The sequence below is a fragment of the Symsagittifera roscoffensis genome, chromosome 1 (genome assembly GCF_963678635.1).
Source record: "Symsagittifera roscoffensis chromosome 1, txSymRosc1.1, whole genome shotgun sequence".
Lineage (NCBI taxonomy): Eukaryota > Metazoa > Xenacoelomorpha > Acoela > Convolutidae > Symsagittifera > Symsagittifera roscoffensis.
The window spans coordinates 10,688,821-10,710,456 of record NC_087062.1 but is presented as its reverse complement, the minus strand read 5'-3'; the positions used below and the strand labels follow the sequence as shown (position 1 = coordinate 10,710,456).

General features: G+C 36.3%; 1 protein-coding gene across 1 annotated transcript in view; it reads left to right on the top strand.

The window, feature by feature from the left end:
* The first annotated feature begins 15,041 nt into the window (after positions 1–15,041).
* LOC134854431 (uncharacterized) overlaps positions 15,042–21,636 on the top strand; it is a 28,856-nt gene continuing 22,261 nt past the window's right edge. The window contains exons 1-2 of the mRNA XM_063870681.1: positions 15,042–15,470; positions 19,257–19,481. Of these exons, the coding sequence (XP_063726751.1) occupies positions 19,337–19,481 (145 nt within the window). The 5' untranslated portion in view covers positions 15,042–15,470; positions 19,257–19,336. The remainder of the gene's footprint in view (positions 15,471–19,256; positions 19,482–21,636) is intronic.

Sequence of the window (21,636 nt, the reverse complement as noted above, 5' to 3'; positions counted from 1 at the left end):
CTGATGGATATTGAGAATGAGATTCTGCCTAATCATTAGATTAAGAGCATATTTTTTCGAATAAAGTCTTGACTATGAATTCCGTATCTGATGATGGCTTCTGGAACTGATCAATTTTCCGAGAGACTGTCACCAGAAGAGTTGGTTTCAAACAAACCAGTCCTAGTGATAATTGAGTATATGAGACGGAAGTTTTTGGATGTCGAGTAAAAGACCATCAGAGTGGTCTTACACAGATAACATCAAATACTTCACGTTAAAGGGCCGAAACTGGTTGCTTATTTTTCGTCGAGCACAAAATCGAGCTCGAAAAATGGGCAGAGACCCAGAGAGATAACATGATGCACCATAAGCCACAAGAGAAACCAAAAGTGTTGCTAAGGTAAAATTTGATGAGTTCTACTACCTCGCCAAGGGCATAAGGAGTAAAGATGGCCAAAAACATTAATTTAGAAATTGTGTTGATTTCTGTCATATGAACTTCTTGAGAAGAAAGCTCGCTTACCGCAAATCCCGTGTGGATGTTATTCTGTCCAAGATAGGCGACACGAAGTTTTTGACAGCCCTTGTTAAAAGATGAGCATATTGGCAAATTTACTTTCGCAAGAAAGGTTGCGAGATTTTGTGTTCTTCTTGTAAATTGACATTGCTTTAACATAACAGAACGCCGTTCGGCATGTTTAAAATCAAAGCGACGTTCCAAAGAATGAATTTGAAGACACAAACCGGCGTCACCAAGAAATAAAGCAACAGTATAATGTGCTACGTTGAAGTTGTGGTCATTGCTACCCCGACGACAACCGACCATACGGAGCACTCCGATGAAATCTTTGCATGAATGAAGAAGTCTAATTTGAAATGAAAAGTCCAAAAAAGCGAATTTACGAAGGATTCAAAATTTTGTTTAGGACACATGATGGACCGTCATGAGACCTCTGCTGGATCATCATAGGCACCAAGATCGAGTTTTGTGAAGCACCTCTGCTTCGCATGCACACTGAGAAAGACACATACTTCTTGGCACCAACAAATCGCTGGTAGCTAGTCAGGGAATCTTCTATCAAAACTAAGAAAAGAATGGGGAAACGGTCCGGCGCCCCATCGTTCATGGGAGCATCCCGGGTTGACCAAAAATGCTAGTCAAACAATTTCCATAAATGGAAAAATGCTAGTCATACACTTCCCATGCATATCCATACGTACAGAAAAGTGCATGAAAGGTCTAAGATTAGTTTTTTTTCATATATGGAAATTGTATGACTAGCATTTTTCCATAAACCAATAAGATTGATTTTTACATTTTAATTTTACAAAATTTATTGGTTGTGTACGTAACCGAACACAAATCGCATAAACCTTGGTTATTCAAACGTAGTAACCAAATGTTTGGCCGTCACGCATTAAAAATGTTTTGGAAAAAGCCTGCAATGTCTTAATTCTGTCTCACGCAAATAATATAACAAAAGTATCAAACTTTTAAATTTTGCCAAAATTTTTGGAAGATGGTTATTTCTAAAATTTGAATTTTCAAATTACCAGACATTGATCAGGGCATACAAAAACACGCCATACAAAAAAGAGAGGAGTATTGAGCTTTTTTGAAAAATGTTATCAAGAGAAATGGAAAAAAGTCCAATATTAGTATATCCAGGACTACGTTATCCACACAAAAAATGTTTGTTTGAGTACAAAAATCTTTTTGCGGTTGAAAAAAAAAAAACACAAAAAAATTTTTTGAGGGCAATTTCAAAAATACAGAATTGGAAATTGTATGATTAGCATTTTCTTTGACAAAAAATTTTTCTTTTTTTATTTAGATCGATACATTAAAATTTATGCCAAAACAAGAGAGAAGTTTTTCGAAAATTCGATGACACCATTTTAGCAAAATATGAAATTTGTATGATTAGTATTTTTTAATAGACTTAGTTTATGGAATTGTTTGATCAGCATTTTTGGTCTATGGAGGTCAACCCGGGATAGTGCTAAGTGAAACTGAGTTGAAACAAGGAGCCCCGAGAACTGCTGCGATCAACGGATCTTGCTGCCACTAAAGTTGTTAAGGTTACCAGGCATACCACAGCAGCGCTTTTTTCAGACTAAGTCTGGACAAACGCGACCGTTAATTAATCAAAATCACTCCATAGACTGGAGTTGTTTCGGTTGATGAATATTGAGGCTTGATGGGCATCAGTCATCAATCAAACACAGGACTCGAGACAAAAATCAGAAAGCGGGCAGTCGTTACGAGGCCAATCTGTGCTTTTTGGGAAATGTAAGCGCATTCCGCAGCAAGGACGCTCCCTTTGTTCTTCTTTTGTTGCTTTCATTTTCTTTGGTCGTTCCGACAAAATTTAACATGTTTGAGGACTTGTCTCTGAGATCCAGGAACATACAGATACAAAACTGTCGCCTATCCAATGCACAGTTTGGCCTCGTAATGATCTCAACGAGAACGCGGATTGACGTCCATAGAAGAAAAATGCTTATCATACAGTTTAATATGTGAAGTCTATGGAAAAAAAGCTTATCATAGAAAATTCATACAAAATTTGCAAGCATTTTAGAAATTTTTAATGAACGTTTTTGGTCTACCTGCCTCTTTTGAAGCTGTCTGGTCATTAAAAAATGATTAAAAATTTTTCATAAAAAGTGCTTATCATACAATTTTCTTATATGAAAATTGTATGGTACGCATTTTTTTCATAAACAAAAACAAAAAAATTTGAAGTTAAAAATTTTCATCCCACTTTTGACTGCAAACTTGCTTTTGTGCTAAAACATAAATTTTACGCATGGATTTTACGCAATAAAATAAGAATGAATTTTTTACCCAAAATATCCAAAAATTAAAAGAAAATGTTTTTTTTTTGTAAACACGATTATTATCTTTTGTTTCAAATGCTAAAATAAAAATAACTTTGTAGAACAACAGGCCTTTTTTTCTCAACAATCAAATTTTTTTCAAACTAAAAACTATCTAGCCCTATTCAAAAAGTTACTTGTTTGGTATATAATTCTATGTGAAAATGTTAAAATTAACCTTTATGGCTAAAGTCACCATATGCAGTTTATCTGCGTGGTAACTGCCAGTTACACTCTGGGTTGTCTTATGACAAAAAATCCTTGGTTAGCGTTTCGGTTGAAACACGAAGTTTCGAAGCAATAATTTTTTGTATTTTCGTTTATGAAGAAAATGCTTATCATAAAATTTCATAGTATGGAAAAATTGCTTATCATACAATTTCATTTATGGAAAAAAGTTTATTTTGCTATTTTCATACACTTATTTTTGCTCTATGAAGTTGTATGAAAGAGTATGATAAGCCTTTTTTGTCAACCCGGGAAGACAAATTTCTAAGCGAGGCAGGAAGAACCGGAGGCCAGTCGAGCAGAAATAGGCAGAGCTAATCTTCATAGACCGAATACATATGATGACTTGCTTCTTACAAAATGGCTGGATATATCCCACATTTTGTATACCAGGTTGAAGGAATAACTAGCCATAACAGTTCAATCAAAAAACGAAACTCCCATTGAGTTGCTGGTCAGGTCTGACCTGTTCCAGATGAGCTCAGAAGGATAGTTTTCAACAACGTTTCCTTGCTGGACAAGACAATTAAGGCCAATCTAGAGCCTGACTGTTATAAAAGGACTATTGGTTGATCAGGTCTGAAAAAGGGACCTTATTGGTTATCCAAACTGGAAGTCGCGGAAGTGAGTTTTTGCCACTCTTAAAACTTGAAGAGACAGCTCTCTTGGAGAAGCAGCTTGGACATCACGGATGAGTATTATTTTTAGAAACGACGCCATTGAAATGGCAATAATGCAAAGTTGTTCTTTTAAACTAAATAGAAGAGGTTTTGAGCTTGAATACAGAAGGTGAAGGAACAACAACTGACATAGAACTCATAGCGGTTGCTAAAAGGTCAGCACAATGAGATGTGTCATTCAATCAAGAGGTCAGAGGCTAGATGATCTGCAACCGTTCCAGTTTGCCGAGAAACTATTGTCAAAGGCTGTGAGTGTGAAGCTGAATGTTGTGACGCCCACAAGTCGAACGGTACAATTGGCCCCTCAAAGACCAAAAAAAGATGCAAAAGCAATGGAACCAGATCTAAACTATATTTTATTATTGGTTATAAATTGGATATTTTATCCCTATAAAATAATTCATATAAACCAATCATGACCCATTTAACTAATAACCCATTTATTTGTAAGTGCTGAAATTACTTGTAATTTCAGCACCAGAGAGATTTGAATTTAACTTAGAAATTAGTTACCTCTCCAAGAGACCTTCTAGCAACCGCAATAAGCCAGTATACTCTAGATCTAATGAGCCTAGCAGAGACTAGTTAAACACCCTGAGACTAGTAGATATAAGAGTAAGATTAGGATCGGTATTAGACTAAGAAGTTGCCGGCCTAAGGTCTAAGATCTGTCCGGCCGAAAATAAAATAGCGTGACGAGCAGACGGTGTACCTTATCCGAAACTCCTCTATGAGTTACACCTCGGTCATAACTCATCTAGTGCGACCATAAGTCTCAAATTAGACCTTAAAAAACGAATTAGCTTAGAACTAACAGGATAGATTAGAAATAGACAAAAGCATTTCCGAAATGTTACATGATAATATTTAAATTGAAACGTCTCTACGACTCAATATATCAGAGCCGATGAACCTTTTAAGGCTTCAATATTTTGCTTAGAGCACTTGATGGACCGTCATGAGACCTCTGCTGGATTATCAGTTGGATTGTCTAGAAGAAGCAGTCGAAAAAATCAAGATCGAGTTTTGTGAAGCACCTCTGGTTCGTATGCACACTGAGAAACAAACATACTTCTTGGCACCAACGCCTCGCTGGTAGCTAATCCGGAGATCTTCTTTCAATAAGAAGAAAAGATTGGGGAAACGTTACAGGGTTCCATTGTTCAGGGGAGCGTGGTGCTTAGTGAAACTGATTTGAAACAGGGAGCCCCAAGAACTGCTGCGATCAACGGAGCTTGTTGCCATTAATTTTGTTAAGGCTCCAGTTATACCACGGCGGCGCTTTTTTCAGACTTAGTCTGGACAAACGCGAGCTTTCATGAACCAAAATCACTCCATAGACTGGAGTTGTTTCGGCTGATGGATTTTGAGAATGAAATTCTGCCTAATCATCAGATTAAGAGCATATTTTTTCGAATAAAGTCCTGACTATGAATTCCGAGACTGATGATGGCCTCTGGAACTGATCGATTTTCCGATAGACTGTCCCCAGAAGAGTTGGTTTCATACAAACCAGTCCTATTGATAATTGAGCATTTGAGACGGAAGTTTTTGGATGTCGAGTAAAAGACCATCAGAGTGGTCTTACAGAGATAACATCAAAATACTTCACGTTAAAGGGCCGAAACTGGTTGCTTATTTTTCGTCGAGCACAAAGTCGAGCTCGAGAAATGGACAGAGACCCAAAGAGATAGCATGATGCATCATAAGCCACAAGCCTGTACGAGAGAAACCAAAAGTGTTGGTAAAGTAAGACTTGATGAATTCTACTAGCTCGCCATGGGCATAAGGAGTAAAGGTGGCAAAAAAAAACATTTGAGAAATTGTGTTGACATTTGAGAAATTGTGAAAACATTTTCTGTCATATGTACTCCTTAGCAAGAAAGCTCGCTTACCGCAAATCCCGCATGGATGAGACTCTGTCCAAGATAGGCGAAGCGAAATTTTCAACAAACCTCGATATAAAATAAGCATATTGGCAATTTTTTTTTGCAAAAAAGATCGCGAGATTTTGGGTTTTGCATTAAACTGGCATTGCTTTAACATAACAGAACGCCATTCGGTATGTTTGAAACCCAAACGGCGTCACCAAGAAAGGAAGCAACAATATAATGTGCTAAGTTGAAGTTATGCTCACTGCGGAGGCCCTTGTCATTGCGGGTCAGTGGGCATATATGAAGAAGCCTGGTTTGAAGTGAAAACTCAAAAAAGTGAAACTTTTAAAGTCTCAATATTTTGTTTAGAGCACATGATGGACCGTCATGAGACCTATGCTGGGTTATCAGGTGGATTGTCTAGAAGAAGCAGTCGAAAAAATCAAGATCGAGTTTTGTGAAGCACCTCTGCTTCGCATTCATACTGAGAAACACACATACTTCTTATCACCAACGAATCGCTGGTAGCTAATCCGGAGATCCTCTATCAATAAGAAGAAAAGAATGGGGAAACGGTCCTGGGTTCCATTGATCATGGGAACGTGGTGCTTAGTGAAACTGAATTGAAACAGGGAGCCCCAAGAACTGCTGCGATCAACGGAACTTGTTGCAATTAAATTTGTTAAGGCTCCAGGCATACCACGGCGGCGCTCGCTTTTTTCAGACTTATTCTGGACAAACGCGAGTTTTCATGAACCAAAATCACTCTATAGACTGGAATTGTTTCGGCTGATGGATATTGAGAATGAGATTCTGCCTAATCATTAGATTAAGGGCATATTTTTTCGAATAAAGTCTTGACTATGAATTCCGAGACTGATGATGGCCTCTCGAACTGATCGATTTTCCGAGAGACGCTCCCCAGAAGAGTTGGTTTCAGACAAACCAGTCCTAGTGATAATTCAGTATATGAGACGTAAGTTTTCGGATGTCGAGTAAAAGACCATCAGAGTCGTCTTACTGAGATAACATCAAAATTTTTCACGTTAAAGGGCCGAACTTGGTTGCTTATTTTTCATCGAGCACAACATCGAGCTCGAAAAACGGGCATAGACCCACAGAGATAAAAGAATGCACCATAAGCCACAAGCCTGTTTAAGAGAAACCAAAAGTGTTGCTAAGGTAAGACTTGATGAGTTCTACTACCTCGCCAAGGGCATAAGGAGTAAAGATGGCCAAAAACATCAATTGAGAAATTGTGCTGATTTCTGTCATATGATTTTCTTGGGAAGAAAGCTCGCTTACCTCAAATCCCGCATGGATGAGATTCTGTCCAACATAGGCGACGCGAAATTTTCAACAAGCCTCGATATAAAATGAGCATATTGGCAATTTTTTTTTGCAAAAAAGATCGCGAGATTTTGGGTTTTGCATTAAACTGGCATTGCTTTAACATAACAGAACGCCATTCGGTATGTTTGAAACCCAAACGGCGTCACCAAGAAAGGAAGCAACAATATAATGTGCTAAGTTGAAGTTATGCTCACTGCGGAGGCCCTTGTCATTGCGGGTCAGTGGGCATATATGAAGAAGCCTGGTTTGAAGTGAAAACCCAAAAAAGTGAAACTTTTAAAGTTTCAATATTTTGTTTAGAGCACATGATGGACCGTCATGAGACCTATGCTGGGTTATCAGGTGGATTGTCTAGAAGAAGCAGTCGAAAAAATCAAGATCGAGTTTTGTGAAGCACCTCTGCTTCGCATTCATACTGAGAAACAAACATACTTCTTGGCACCAACGCATCGCTGGTAGCTAATCCGGAGATCTTCTTTCAATAAGAAGAAAAGATTGGGGAAACGTTACAGGGTTCCATTGATCATGGGAACGTGGTGCTTAGTGAAACTGAATTGAAACAGGGAGCCCCAAGAACTGCTGCGATCAACGGAACTTGTTGCAATTAAATTTGTTAAGGCTCCAGGCATACCACGGCGGCGCTCGCTTTTTTCAGACTTATTCTGGACAAACGCGAGTTTTCATGAACCAAAATCACTCTATAGACTGGAATTGTTTCGGCTGATGGATATTGAGAATGAGATTCTGCCTAATCATTAGATTAAGGGCATATTTTTTCGAATAAAGTCTTGACTATGAATTCCGAGACTGATGATGGCCTCTCGAACTGATCGATTTTCCGAGAGACGCTCCCCAGAAGAGTTGGTTTCAGACAAACCAGTCCTAGTGATAATTGAGTATATGAGACGTAAGTTTTCGGATGTCGAGTAAAAGACCATCAGAGTCGTCTTACTGAGATAACATCAAAATTTTTCACGTTAAAGGGCCGAACTTGGTTGCTTATTTTTCATCGAGCACAACATCGAGCTCAAAAAACGGGCATAGACCCACAGAGATAAAAGAATGCACCATAAGCCACAAGCCTGTACAAGAGAAACCAAAAGTGTTGCTAAGGTAAGACTTGATGAGTTCTACTACCTCGCCAAGGGTATAAGGAGTAAAGATGGCCAAAAACATCAATTGAGAAATTGTGCTGATTTCTGTCATATGAACTTCTTGGGAAGAAAGCTCGCTTACCGCAAATCCCGCATGGATGAGATTCTGTCCAACATAGGCGACGCGAAGTTTTTGAAAACCCTTGTTAAAAGATGAGCATATTGGCAAATTTACTTTCGCAAGAAAAGTTGCGAGATTTTGTGTTCTTCTTGTAAATTGACATTGCTTTAACACAACAGAACGCCGTTCGGCATGTTTAAAATCAAAGTGACGTTCCAACGAATGACTTCGAAGACACAAACCGGCGTTACCAAGAAATAAAACAACAATATAATGTGCTACGTTGAAGTTGTGTTCATTGCTACCCCGACGACAACCGACAATACGGAGCACTTCAATGAAATCTTTGCATGTATATGAAGAAGTCTGGTTTGAAGTGAAAGTTCAAAAAAAATGAATTTGCGAAGGATTTTAAAATTTTGTATAGGACACATGATGGACCGTCATGAAACCTCTGCTGGATCATCATAGGCACCAAAATCGAGTTTTGTGAAGCACCTCTGCTTCGCATGCACACTGACAAAGACACATACTTCTTGGCACCAACAAATCGCTGGTAGCTAGTCTGGGAATCCTCTATCAATAACAAGAAAAGAATGGGGAAACGGTCCGGCGCCCCATCGTTCATGAGAGCATCCCGGGTTGATCAAAATTGCTAGTCATACAATTTCCATTTATGGAAAAATGCTAGTCATACACTTTCCGTGCAATTCCATACGTTCAGAAAATTGCATGAATGGTCTAAGATTAGTATTTTTTCATATATGGAAATTGTATGACTAGCATTTTTCCATTAACTAAAAAGATTGATTTTTTACATTTTAATTTCTCAAAATTTATTGGTTGTGTTCGTAATCGAACACAAATGACATAAACCTTGATTACTCAAACGTAGTAACCATAAGTTTGGCCGTCACGCATTAAAAATGCTTTGGAAACAGCCTGCTATGTCTTAATTTTGTCTCACGCAAACAATATAACGAAAGTATCAAACTTTTAAAATTTGACAAAAACTTTCAAAGATGATTATTTCTAAAATTTGAATTTTCAAATTACCAGACATTGATCAAGGCATACAAAAACATGCCATACAAAAAAAGAGGAGTCTTGAGCGTTTTTGAAAAATGTTTTCAAGAGAAATGGAAAAAAAATCCAATATTAGTATATCCAGGACTATGTTATACACACAAAAAATCAAATTTTGCACGCAAAATTTTTTTTTTCAAAAAAATTTAGTTTGAGTACGAAAATCAATTTGCGGTTGAAAAAAAAACACAAAAAAATTTTTGGGGGCAATTTTTTTGTCGCCATCAAAAAAATGCTACTCATACAATTTCCATGAATGGAAATTGTATGATTAGCATTTTTTTGACAAAAAAATTTTCTTTTTTATTTAGTACGATACACCAAAATTTATGCCAAAACAAGAGAAAAGGTCTTCGAAAATTCGATGACACCAGTTTAGCTAAGTATGAAACTTGTATGACTAGTATTTTTTCATAGACTTAGTTTATGGAGTTGTATGATTAGCATTTTTGGTCTATGGAGGTCAACCCGGGATAGTGCTATAAGAAACTGAGTTGAAGCAGGGAGCCCCAAGAACTGCTGCAATCAAGGAACTTGTTGCCACTAAAGTTGTTAAGGTACCAGGCATACCACAGCAGCGCTTTTTCAGACTAAGTCTGGACAAACGCGACCGTTAATTAATCAAAATCACTCCATAGACTGGAGTTTTTTTCGGCTGATGGAAATTGAGGCTTGATGGGCATCAGTCATCAATCAAACACAGGACTCGAGACAAAAATCAGAAAGCGGGCAATCATTACGAGGCCAATCTGTGCCTTTTGGGAAATGTAAGGGGGCTCCGCAACAAGGACGCTCCCTTTGTTCTTCTTTTGTTGCTTTCATTTTCTTTGATCGTTCCGACAAAATTTAACACGTTTGAAGACTTGTCTCTGAAATCCAGGAACATACAGATACAAAATTGTCGCCTATCCAATGCACAGTTTGGCCTCTTAATGATCTCAGCGAGAACCCGGGTTGGCGTTCATAGAAGAAAAATGCTTATCATTCAGTTTCATATGTGAAATCTATCGAAAAAAAATGCTTATCATAGAAAATTCATACAAAATTTGCAAGTGTTTTAAAAATTTTTGATGAACATTTTTGGTCTACTTGCCTCTTTTGAAGCTTTCTGGTCATTAGAAAAATGATTTAAATTTTTTCATAAAAAATGCTTATCATACACTTTTCATATATGAAAATTGTATGATATGCATTTTTTTTTCATAAGCAAAAACTAAAATTCGAAGTAAAAAATGTTAATCCCATTTTGGACTGCAAACTTGCTTTCGTGCTACAACATAAATTTTACGAAAAAAAATTTTTTGCATGCAAAATTTGACTTTTTGTGTTTATAACGTAGTCCAGGATGAGTTTTTCACCCAAAAAAATCGAAAAATTACAAGAAAATGTTTTTTTTTGTAAACACGATTATTTTCTTTTGTTTCAATTGCTAAAATAAAAATAATTTTGTAGAAAAACAGACCTTTTTTCTCAACAATCAAAATTTTTTCAAACAAAAAACTATCTAGCCATATTCAAAAAGTTATTTGTTCGGTATATAGTTCCATGTGAAAATGTTATAAAAAACTTTTATGACTAAAGTCACCAAATGCAGTTTATCTGCGTGGTAATTGCCAGTTACACTCTGGGTTGTCTTATGACAAAAAATCCTTGTTTAGCGTTTCGGTTGAAACACGAAATTTCGAAGCAAATTTTTTTAAATTTTCGTTTATGAAAAAATGCTTATCATACAATTTCATAGTATGGAAAAATTCCTTATCACACAATTTCATTTCTGGAAAAAATGCTTATTTTGCATAGACTTAATTTTGCTCTATGAAATTGTATGAAAGAGTATGATAAGCATTTTTTTCAGATATGAAAATTGTATGATAAGCATTTTTTGTCAACCCGGGAAGACAAATTTCTAAGCGAGGCAGGAAGAACCGGAGGCCAGTCGAGCCGAAATAGGCAGATCTAATCTTCATAGACCGAAGACATATGAGGACTTGCTTCTTATAAAATGGCTGGATAAAGCCCACATTTTGTATACCAGGTTAAAGGAAAAACTAGCCATAACAGTTCAATTAAGAAACACAACTCCCATTGACTTGCTGGTTAGGTCTGACCTGTTCCAGATGAGCTCACAAGGATAGTTTTCTACAACGTTTCCTTGCTGGACAAGACAATTGAGGCCAATCTAGAGCCTGACTGTTATAAAAGGACTATTGGTTGATCAGGTCTTAAAAAGGGACCTTATTGGTTATCCAAACTGGAAGTCGCGGAAGTGAGTTTTTGCCACTCTTAAAACTTGAAGAGACAGCTCTCTTGGAGAAGCAGCTTGGACATCACGGATGAGTATTATTTTTAGAAACGATGCCATTGAAGTGGCAATAATGCAAAGTTGTTCGTTTGAACTAAATAGAAGAGGTTTTGAGCTTGAATACAGAAGGTGAAGGAACAACAACTGATATAGAACTCATAGCGGTGGCTAAAAGGTCAGCACAATGAATCAAAGGTCACTGGCTACCCGTACCGAGAAAATTCTTTATTTCTGAGCTGAAATGCTTTGTATCTAATCTAATTTCTGGTCAGAAATTCTTTTTGAAATGATTAAATAAACATTGAAATGTTTTTGAAATGTTCGGTACGGGTAGATGATCTGCAACCGTTCCAGTTTGCCGAGAAACTATTGTCTAAGGCTGTGAGCGTGAAGCTGAATGTTGTGACGCCCACAAGTCGGACGGTACAATTGGCCACTTCAAAGTGCAAAAAAAGATACAAAAGCAAGCTCTAAATTTTCAGGAGAACGATGAAAAGAATATTAAACTGACGAGGTGGATAAGGAATGTGAGAGAAGACAAAAGAGGCCTGGAGAAAGACAATCATCCTCAGGTTCTACAAGGTGAAAACATACACGTTATATCTGATTTAAAAAACGCTGCTTTGGCCTGACGAGGAACGAGAGAAGACAAACTGCTCCACAAATACAACCTAATTGTGTCTCAGTTATAAAAAACAGAGTTTCTCTTCAAGTTCCATAATCAAATGGGGTCATCGAAGTGTTGATAAGGTGAAAGCTCAGACCTTGAAACGATTTGAATGGCCGGGAATGAAGCAGGTCTACAAAATAAGGTTCAGTCGTGTGGGTGGCCTGCAAAAAATGAAGGAAAACAGCAAGATAAAGTTTCCCCTGAAATCAGCCAAGAGTTTGGAATTTAACGGTGCAGATTGTAGACCAAGACCACCAAACAAGCTGCATGACCTATTCAGAATGTAACCAAATCTTGGTGGGTGCTGATCAAATCATTATACTGGCTGAAGCAGTGCCATGCGGGAATGCATCAATTGAGGCCAACATTTGATCACTTGGTGTTTCCTTGGAATATAATCAAGAGAAATGTAAACATCCAAAATTGATCAAACTCATTCAACCACATATCATCACCACCCATATAATTCTTTTTTTCATAAAAATTTTACAATTTAAAGAACGGAACCTTTTTTGAGGTAATTAGATTTTGATTTTCTATAAAAAGTTGTCCGAAGTGTCCGTGTAACACAATTAGACCAATAACAACTGATGGTTAAAGAAACCTTTTGATGTCACAGGTATTAATATTGTAGACACTCGAATGTTCTTGGCAAATTTCAAGTGCTTTTTTATGAACAAAACGTAAAGCTTGAGTTGGACTAACCTAAAAACGGATATAAATATTGCATCTATAGACAATTTAAGCATTTGTAATCCAAATCAATTTTGAAATTGTTTTCTTGTCACATTTCAAAAATTCCCCGCCAAAACGTTCTTTCAGGACAATTTTTGCGCCTCTTGTTGATTTTGAAAGGCAAAAACGCTGCCAAATAATTAGAGGAAAATATATAATATTTTTGGCTGTCGGCTTAACTGCTTTCGAACGTTTTTTGGTAAAAAAGTTTAAATGTCAGCTCTTTTGTTGATCATCAATTTTTTGCTACTTACAAATAAATTGAGTTCCAAAAATAGCCCAAAACGTTCCCACCACAGTTATTGGTTCAGAAAAACTAAAACATTTAAATCAAATTGCTTTCAATTTTTTTATAGAAAAAACGCAATAAACTTTCAGCTTATGTACGCGCCGCTTGTAGATGCAGTTTGAAGAGAAAAAATTACCCTGTATTTTTTGAAAAAGTAATCAGGAGGAGTTGAGAAAATAAAGAATATATCCAACATATTAATTTTTGTCAAAATTGAGTCTGAATATCAAAAAAAAATTTTGTTTTAAAAGATACTCTTGGCCATTTTAAACCACGTTATTTTTTTATCACATCTAAAACGATTCCAACGACAAGTCCCATTGAATCTCACATTAGCCTCCTTTGAGGAAATCAGAATTAACTGATAAACACCGAAGCTACACCGTATTTTCTTTCCACTCTCTCGAAAGTAGACAGAAGAACAACTAATTTTTTATAGAATGATTGTTTTCATTAATTGATTTAGAAAACTGGCATCTTAGCGGACCTTTATTTTCGCAAACTCAAGACAAAAGATGTAACTCTCCGAATGACAATTAGTTTCTTTTTTCTCTGCTATAAGTTGAGTAATTGTAAAAAGTTTCAATGTATTGATGTTCTAGAGTCCAATAAACAGTGTTCTTGCAAAAAAATTTGAATGACCTCAAAACGTACGCAAACAAAATTTATTTCAGCCATACGAAATGTATTATGGATTCTGCTATTCCTTAATCACCAGACAATCACTAAGAATAATTGTAGATCATATACTTCAAAAAATTAATATTACTCATTACTCAACTCAATACACGATGCACATCGAAAACATAAAATTAAAATGGGACTGTTGATAAAGACACGACATGAAAGTTCTTAAGTTAACTATTAGGACAGTACTAAATTCAGGGCGAGGCACACACCCTCCTCTCAAAGTTACACGCAAGAATTGATCTAGGAAAGGACGCACGTTAGACGCAGAGTTGGAGGCAGGGGTGGATCTTTTTTTCAGGGGGAGTTTCGAGGACGAACTTTCAAAAATGTTCGATTATTTGGTGAGCTTCTTTTAAGGATGACCAGGTTGCTGTTTCCCAGCTCTTCGAAAACCCTGTAATATAAAACCATCTTTTGCAAAAGTTTCTGCATTGCATTTGTGGGCACTTTTTTGAAGATTTTGACCCAAAAATGCATTTTTTGGGCGCGCGTACCCCTTTAAAACTTATTACTAAGTAATACTAAGGGGAAGTAAAATAGTACTAAGGGGAGGAACCATTGGGTATAAAGGGGTCAAACTCTTAAAAGGGAGATCTACCCCCCCCCCCCCCCCCCCCCCGCTTTCTTAGAAAATTTAAGTTTTTAGGCGTCGTCGGCGCAGATGCAGATTTTTCAGGAGCAAACTTTTTTGAACTCCCTTTCGAGAAAATCCTGTATCCCAGCACTTGAATCTTGTTTCTTACTGATTCCTTCTAAAAGTACCAGCTGCTTCTAAATTTTAAAAGATTCTTTCAAGGGATGGTGACAAATATGATCATTGAAAATTATTCAAAAAATTTTATGGGGAATCATTTTTTGGTTCTTCCATTAATCTGATTTTCGATAAATCATTACATGCTTACCACATGTCTTTGTTCTCTGATAGGATAAATATCTGCTGACTTAAAGTTTGGAACTTTCATTCTTTGCAAATTTGATAATCAAACAATTGATTGCCATCAGCGAAGGTTTTGGACGTTTGGTGTTTCTTGTCTAAATCGCTCGTTTGATGTCTACGTGCAATCTTGATACAAACATACTTTGTTGCACCTTAAATTTTGCGCAGTTTTGAGTCAAATAATATTACTACATTATTCACAATACGACTTACTGATTGTTAGTTTCCAATGTCATACAAATCGTTTCTCAAAATGGCAGATATGATGGTATTGTTTAGATTCCGATGTTTAGAAACGCCAAAATACATCATAATTTAAAATTCATTGTATTGATTTCGGGATCTTGAACCCATTAAGCGAAACTTTAGTTTGTTTGTTTCTTTCATTTCTTTTACATGAGAAACACTCAGATATTGTTATTTCAAGTTTCAAAAATCTTTTAGTTGAAATTTTAAACTTATTCAGAAACCTATTTCCAAGTAGTTTAATCTATCGGCTTTACTGGACTGCTTTTCATTTTAATTAAACACAAGAAATCAAAAACAGTGTACTGCATCACTTCAATTTTTTTCTTTAACGCAGAAAACACCAAACTCCCGGCTACGCTTTTCAGAGAATGTTTTACAAATTGAAATGATATATATAAAAAAGCAGGGATGGATCTAGGATTTTCATTTATTCGAGGGAACGGGGGCGGATTTGCAAACAAAAGTCGAACATTTTGTCGACCTTTTCTGTTAGGTCGACTAAATTTATTTTCTGAGCTGTCCCAAATTTCTATATAGACCCTATTTCAACGCAATGAAAAAAAGTCTAAAAAGCGTTTGTAGCTCTTTTTAAAAAGTATGACTAAAAATCGCGTTTTTTTGGCACGCGCTCCCCTCTCAAAATAAGAAAATATTGGCTTCAAAGCCGCTTTAGGAAACAATTTAGGGTCAGACAGCCAAAAACGTATATCTTAATATAGTACAGGGGAGGGACCTTTTTGGTCGTTAGGGGTCAAGAATCTGAGTGGAAGGTGCGTCTGCTTCGCTCCATCCTATCTAAATCCCTTAATGTAAAAATTGAGAAAAACCAGCCACCTATTGTATGAATCGTATGAAAAAAAAATAATTGTAGAAAAAATCAAAACGTTTTCAGTCTTTTTTTGAATAAATATGTTACACATTGGAATGGGTCGAGTCGTATATCACATTGAAGCCCTCTTAATCATGATTTCAGCGAATTTAAAAATTTTCTTACCGTCGAGAAGTTTTTGGGTTGTTTTTATTTCGAGCGAGTAAAGCGAGCGAGTAGGTCTTAGATTAAAAAAACATCATTTGACAAGTAAAAACATAGTCTTACTTCGGTAAACTAAATTTGAAGCGTCATTTGGCGCCTACTGCGCAATAATTTTTTTTCTAAATCAAAAGAAAAATTGAGCAGAAATTTAGAAAAAGCTTTTGAAACAATTTTATGATTTAAAGGTTACTCTTTGCTCGTTTCACATTTTTCAAAACTAAAGGATGTCGATTAAGCCTAGTTCACTAAATATCTATGATTTTTTTAGTTTTACATCACACAACACACAGAAATGATCCTAAAATGAAAATGAAAAAAAAACAGCTATCCTTGTTATATACAAAACTGTTCAAATTAGGGCGAAATCCTATCTCTTAAGACTGCCCATTTATGAGTCCAAAATAATTTTCTGGCCTATCAACCTTTTCTTTTTCGGATAAATATTACGGATGGTTGAAATTTTTCTTAGTGGTGATTCGTATAAAATTCGATTCGAAAGCAAATCAACATTGGGGCTGCTGGAAGGATACAACAGTAAGCTTTTATCATGAGTGAAGAGGAGCAAAATATGTATCCTTAGGCGCCAATAAAACTTCATGACAAATTAAACTAAAATTTTGCTCCTTCAAGACCATCATCATTGCATCGATAACAGTTTAAAAACTTGTTGGATGATATTAATTCGTGCTTGTTTTTATACGATTCGAATAAGAGTACAGCAATGAGGTTACCACGCGGTTGACTAGGAAAGGTAGGCCAAAAGTATCACTTAAGTGCAAATTACCGAAGAAAAATTTATCGTTCTTTTAGATATTCATCACAGATTCATGCAGGTTTATCAAAGTGATATTATTCTCAGCACAGAACTTTTTCAGTACCGCGTTATACTCAACAACGCGGATGCGGTTGTTGATATCGGCATATAAAGAACCGCCGAATTAGAACCGCCGAATAAAGATCTCGGCAAAACTAATTCTTTTACGGGAATTAATTGCTTTTTCTCTGCTATAAGAAGAGTAATTGTAAAAAAAACTTCAATGTATCTATAAATGTTCTAGACCACAAAAAAGTGTTCTTGCAAAAAAATTAGGATGACCGGCCACAAATTGTACGTTTCAAAAAAAAATCCTTTCAGACAAACGAAATATATCATGGATTTGGCTATTCCCTAATCACCAAACAATCACCAAAAATATTTGTAGGGCAGATACCTTATCTTACTCATGACTCCCTACATGATACACATCCAAAAATTAAATACAAATAGGACTGTTGATAAAGATAGGACGTGACAGTTTTTAGTATAGCTATTCGCGCAGGAGCAAACTTAAGGCGGGGCAGACCCCCTCCCTCTCCACTCTAGCTTAGACGCAGGGATGGTTCTAGTTTTTTTTTCAGAGAGAAGGGGAGGACGAAATTTTGAAAATGTCGAATAATAGGATGTCGATTCAGCCTAGTTCACTAAACTTCTCTTCGTTTTTTTAGTTTTACATCACACAACCGACAAAAATGATCCTAAAGTGAAAAAAAAAACAGATATCCTTCTTTTATACAAAACTGTTCAGATTAGGGCAAAATCCTATGTCTTTAGACTGCCCATATATGAGTTCGAAATAATTTTGTGGCCTATCAACCTTTTCATTTTTTTCTGAAGAAACTTCTTCAGAAATTTTCACTTCTTCAGAAAATTTCACCACGCAATGTCAAGTAGAAGGTCATACATTTTGAGTCTAAATACCCATTATTTGGACCTGTTCGTTTGTTTTATAACATTTCACTTGGAAAAACCAGAATAAATTGCCGTCTACGCTTTACCAGCAAACTGGATAGATATTTAAAGTTTAGAAATTGGTCCTCTCAAAAAATTCAGTACCGCGTTCAATATTCCGACCGATAGATCGGATATTTTGGACCAAATGTTAGGGTAAAATTTTCCTTTTGACTTTCGAGGAAACGATCAAACATCTGGTTTTTTTTCTTTAGAAAAGTGTTCTACTATCTTAACAGCAATTAAACAGCCTCAAACCTTACTATAAACCCTGTCAAGTTAAAACGCGTTTAAAAAGTTTTAAAAAAACACCGTTGAAAAATCGTAAATATTTCGAAATCAACGCCTCAGTAGAGAGTCAATATTTGTCTGTAGAGAACCACATCGAGGAGAGATGTTCAGTCTTAATACAGTATTCTATATTGTATTAATACTCAGGTTTATAAGGTTTTGAGCGGGAAAAACACAACGTTTTTGGGATATTTTTGAAGTTTGCCGCAGCAAATTTATTCTTTGTTGGTTCAGCCTGCTATTAAAAGCTTGTTTCAAAAGTTACTCTGAAAAAACATAATAATTCTTGTGAAAGGGAGCTTAGGTTATAATAAAACCGACAAGATTTCCAGAGAACGCGTCGCCTTTGTTCGTGACAGAGGCAAAATCCTGAGAGAAAAAAGTTGTTTTTTTAACCTGCCGGTAAAATAGAGCAAATCCATCCCATAGGAAGTTTTTTTTGAGTTTGTTTGCTAATTTAGCCGCATAAATAAAAAAATGGGTGAGTTTGATTTTGAGTGAAACATTTTTCAGGACAATTCTCGTCGCCAGTACCAATTTTTCTACGAATCTGAACATCGAATGAAGGCTTAAATTAACTGAACTACTTCGCTCAAATTTCGCGTCATGGAAACTGGGGTAAACAAAATCTGTCAAAGTTTGTCTGAAGGATTGTTTGTTCGTAATAAGCTTATCCGAAGCACGAAAGTATATATAAGAGGGTTGGGGCTTAAGAGCTAAGCTTGCTGTTACCCCGCGTGTAGTATATGGAAACTACAAAGTATCATTCCACATAAAAAATATATTTCCAATTATGCGTCCACCCTTCATCAGAAATCTTAAAACAAAGCGTAGTTCAGAAAAAATAATCAAAATTATTCCGAAAAGTTTGAAATTTTTCGAAAATTTTTAATTGCAAATTTTAATTGAGAATTTTTAGTTGTAGATTTTCAATTTAATTTAGTCATTACCATAGAAAGAATTTTTCCAAAGTCAATACACTGTTTCAAAGTACATCTTTCAGCTTTTTGTAGTAATCAGAGTTATCAATTCGACACTCGAAATCACACCTCAAATTAGTTAGCGACAACAATGGGCGCTCTGTTGTGTTGTCCGCCGGATGAAGATGTGCAGCGGAACAACGAGATAGACATGAATTTGAAGAAGGACGCGGAGAAGCTGAGGTCCGATGAGAAACTACTGCTGCTGGGGGCGGGCGAGTGCGGAAAAAGCACGGGTACGTAAAAACGGATCTCTCTAAGTATATCCCCCTTTTGCATAATGGGGGGATGGGGGGGGGGGGGGGTCGTTATTAGGTTGAAAGTTCTCATATGCTTAACCAATGATTTATTTCTTTGAAGGGGGGATATTCGTTACTAGGTACCCGAGGGGGGATATACTTAAAGAGATCCCATAAGGACAAGTGAGTAGAACTACCTTTTCCTAATGTATCCCCACGGAACATAAGAACTGCTGGACGATCTTTCACTCATAAACCAACAAACCCCATTAATCAGTAGCGGAGTTAGGAGAGGGGGTTGGGGGGGGGGGGTGGGGACGCCCTTTCCCTGGAACTCGACACCCTGTCCATTCAATGGGTGCTTTTCCCTTGCTACTCTTGTACGACATCAAGTTCTGACTGAACGAACCTAAAATTTTTCTTACGGCGCCTTTGGTGTCATTACATAATAACTTTGAGGGAGAGCGCGCGCCAATAGAAACGCGAAGTTATGGTCAAAACTGAGGGGCTGTTTGGAAGCAAGGTTTTGTCCCGCATTAGATTTTGTGTCCTGCAACAGATTTTGTACGAGTAGAAAATCGACAGATTTGGTCCTTTTTTGAATAGCAGAAAACTTAGTGTTATCTCAAAAAACTCTCTAACGATGACTTGGCGGTGGTTGCTTAGGCATTTTCGTAAGCAATTCGTGTCTGCGGGGCTGACAAGTTTCAACACGTATCAGTTGGTTCTGTAAATATATCCTAATCGAACTTTAAAAATGGGCAACTCTGCAGGTTTCTTAAACAATTCTTTTTTGCACTGGGGCTTTTTAACTACCAATAAAAAATCTGCTCGAAACAAGGTAAGTAACTTCTCCCCGTCAGGGTGGAGTATTAGTCCCTTAAACTTTTTTTTAAAATAACTTATTATATATTATTTTGTTTTGTTTTATGATTTTTTATATATTTCGCATCTACTGCCACATCACTCTGGCCAATTAGTTTGGCTTAGTTTAATTTTTGACAATTTTTGAGACAGATTGCCTCATCTAAATTGATACACCAATTAATAGAAAATTAGCCCAATTTAGCAATATGAATCTACTTAACAATCTACTAAGAAATACCCCTGTAAAGAAAACAGTAAATTGGCCCTAGAGCGTTCTATGTAAAATTCGAATCTCAGATTGAATTAAAATCTGTTGGGTCAAAAACTCGATAATTTTATCTACTTAACAATTGCCTCCCTTTTTTGAAAGAGGGGGAATTGTTAGGAAGATCCGGCAGTTTTTAATATCCCTAATAAATTCGCAAAAAAATATATCAAAAAATCATGTTTTTGAATTTGAATTCAGAGTGTCAAAATTTTTTAGAGGTTTACAAAACAATTGGTTAAATAAAACGTCGAAATTGTTCTGAATAAAATACATGAATGATACATTTTTCGTCCCTTTTTTCAAAACTCGAAACATCAATGTACATCACACATGGTTTGCAACACGCGTTTTATGTCTACCGTGTCGAATAAAAGCGCAGCGGAGCAACGCAGAAAAAGCTTTGGATCTATTTGACAATCTTTAACTATATCCCCATTTTGCAAAATTACTAGGTATAAAAATCTGATATGCTTCACCGTTGGTTTTTTGTTCCGACTTTCGTAACGAAAGTAACGGAATATTTGTGCTCGGGTGTTTTTTTTTCTTCAGACAATTTTTTTTAACTAGCCTTGTTTGACCAAATTTTTTTATATCATTTAAAAAGTACTGTTGTCTTGAGCTTAAATTCAAAAAGATATTTCATCTGAGATTATTTTTTGTAAAATATTGGGGGTTTAAAGAATACCATTTTCGCCATTTTGACCAATTTGGGACAATTAACGCGCGATATAATTCGCGCTATTAACGCGTAAGCGGAGATTTAATCCGTCTTATAAATTGTTCCAAATTGGTTGAACGAAGTTTATTTGCCATAATTGATTTGTTACAAGGAACGAAATCTATCTTTTTGTACTTTATATGGCGTGTGGGGGGATGATTTTCACAAAAAATTTCAAATTTTGGAAAAAAAAAAGTTCATTTTAATTTATTTCAATAAATTTTTTATGTTATTACTGCTGCTCCATAAACCTTAAAAGGCAGTCGGAACCTTCAGGGCTTCGCCCTGATACGAGCAGT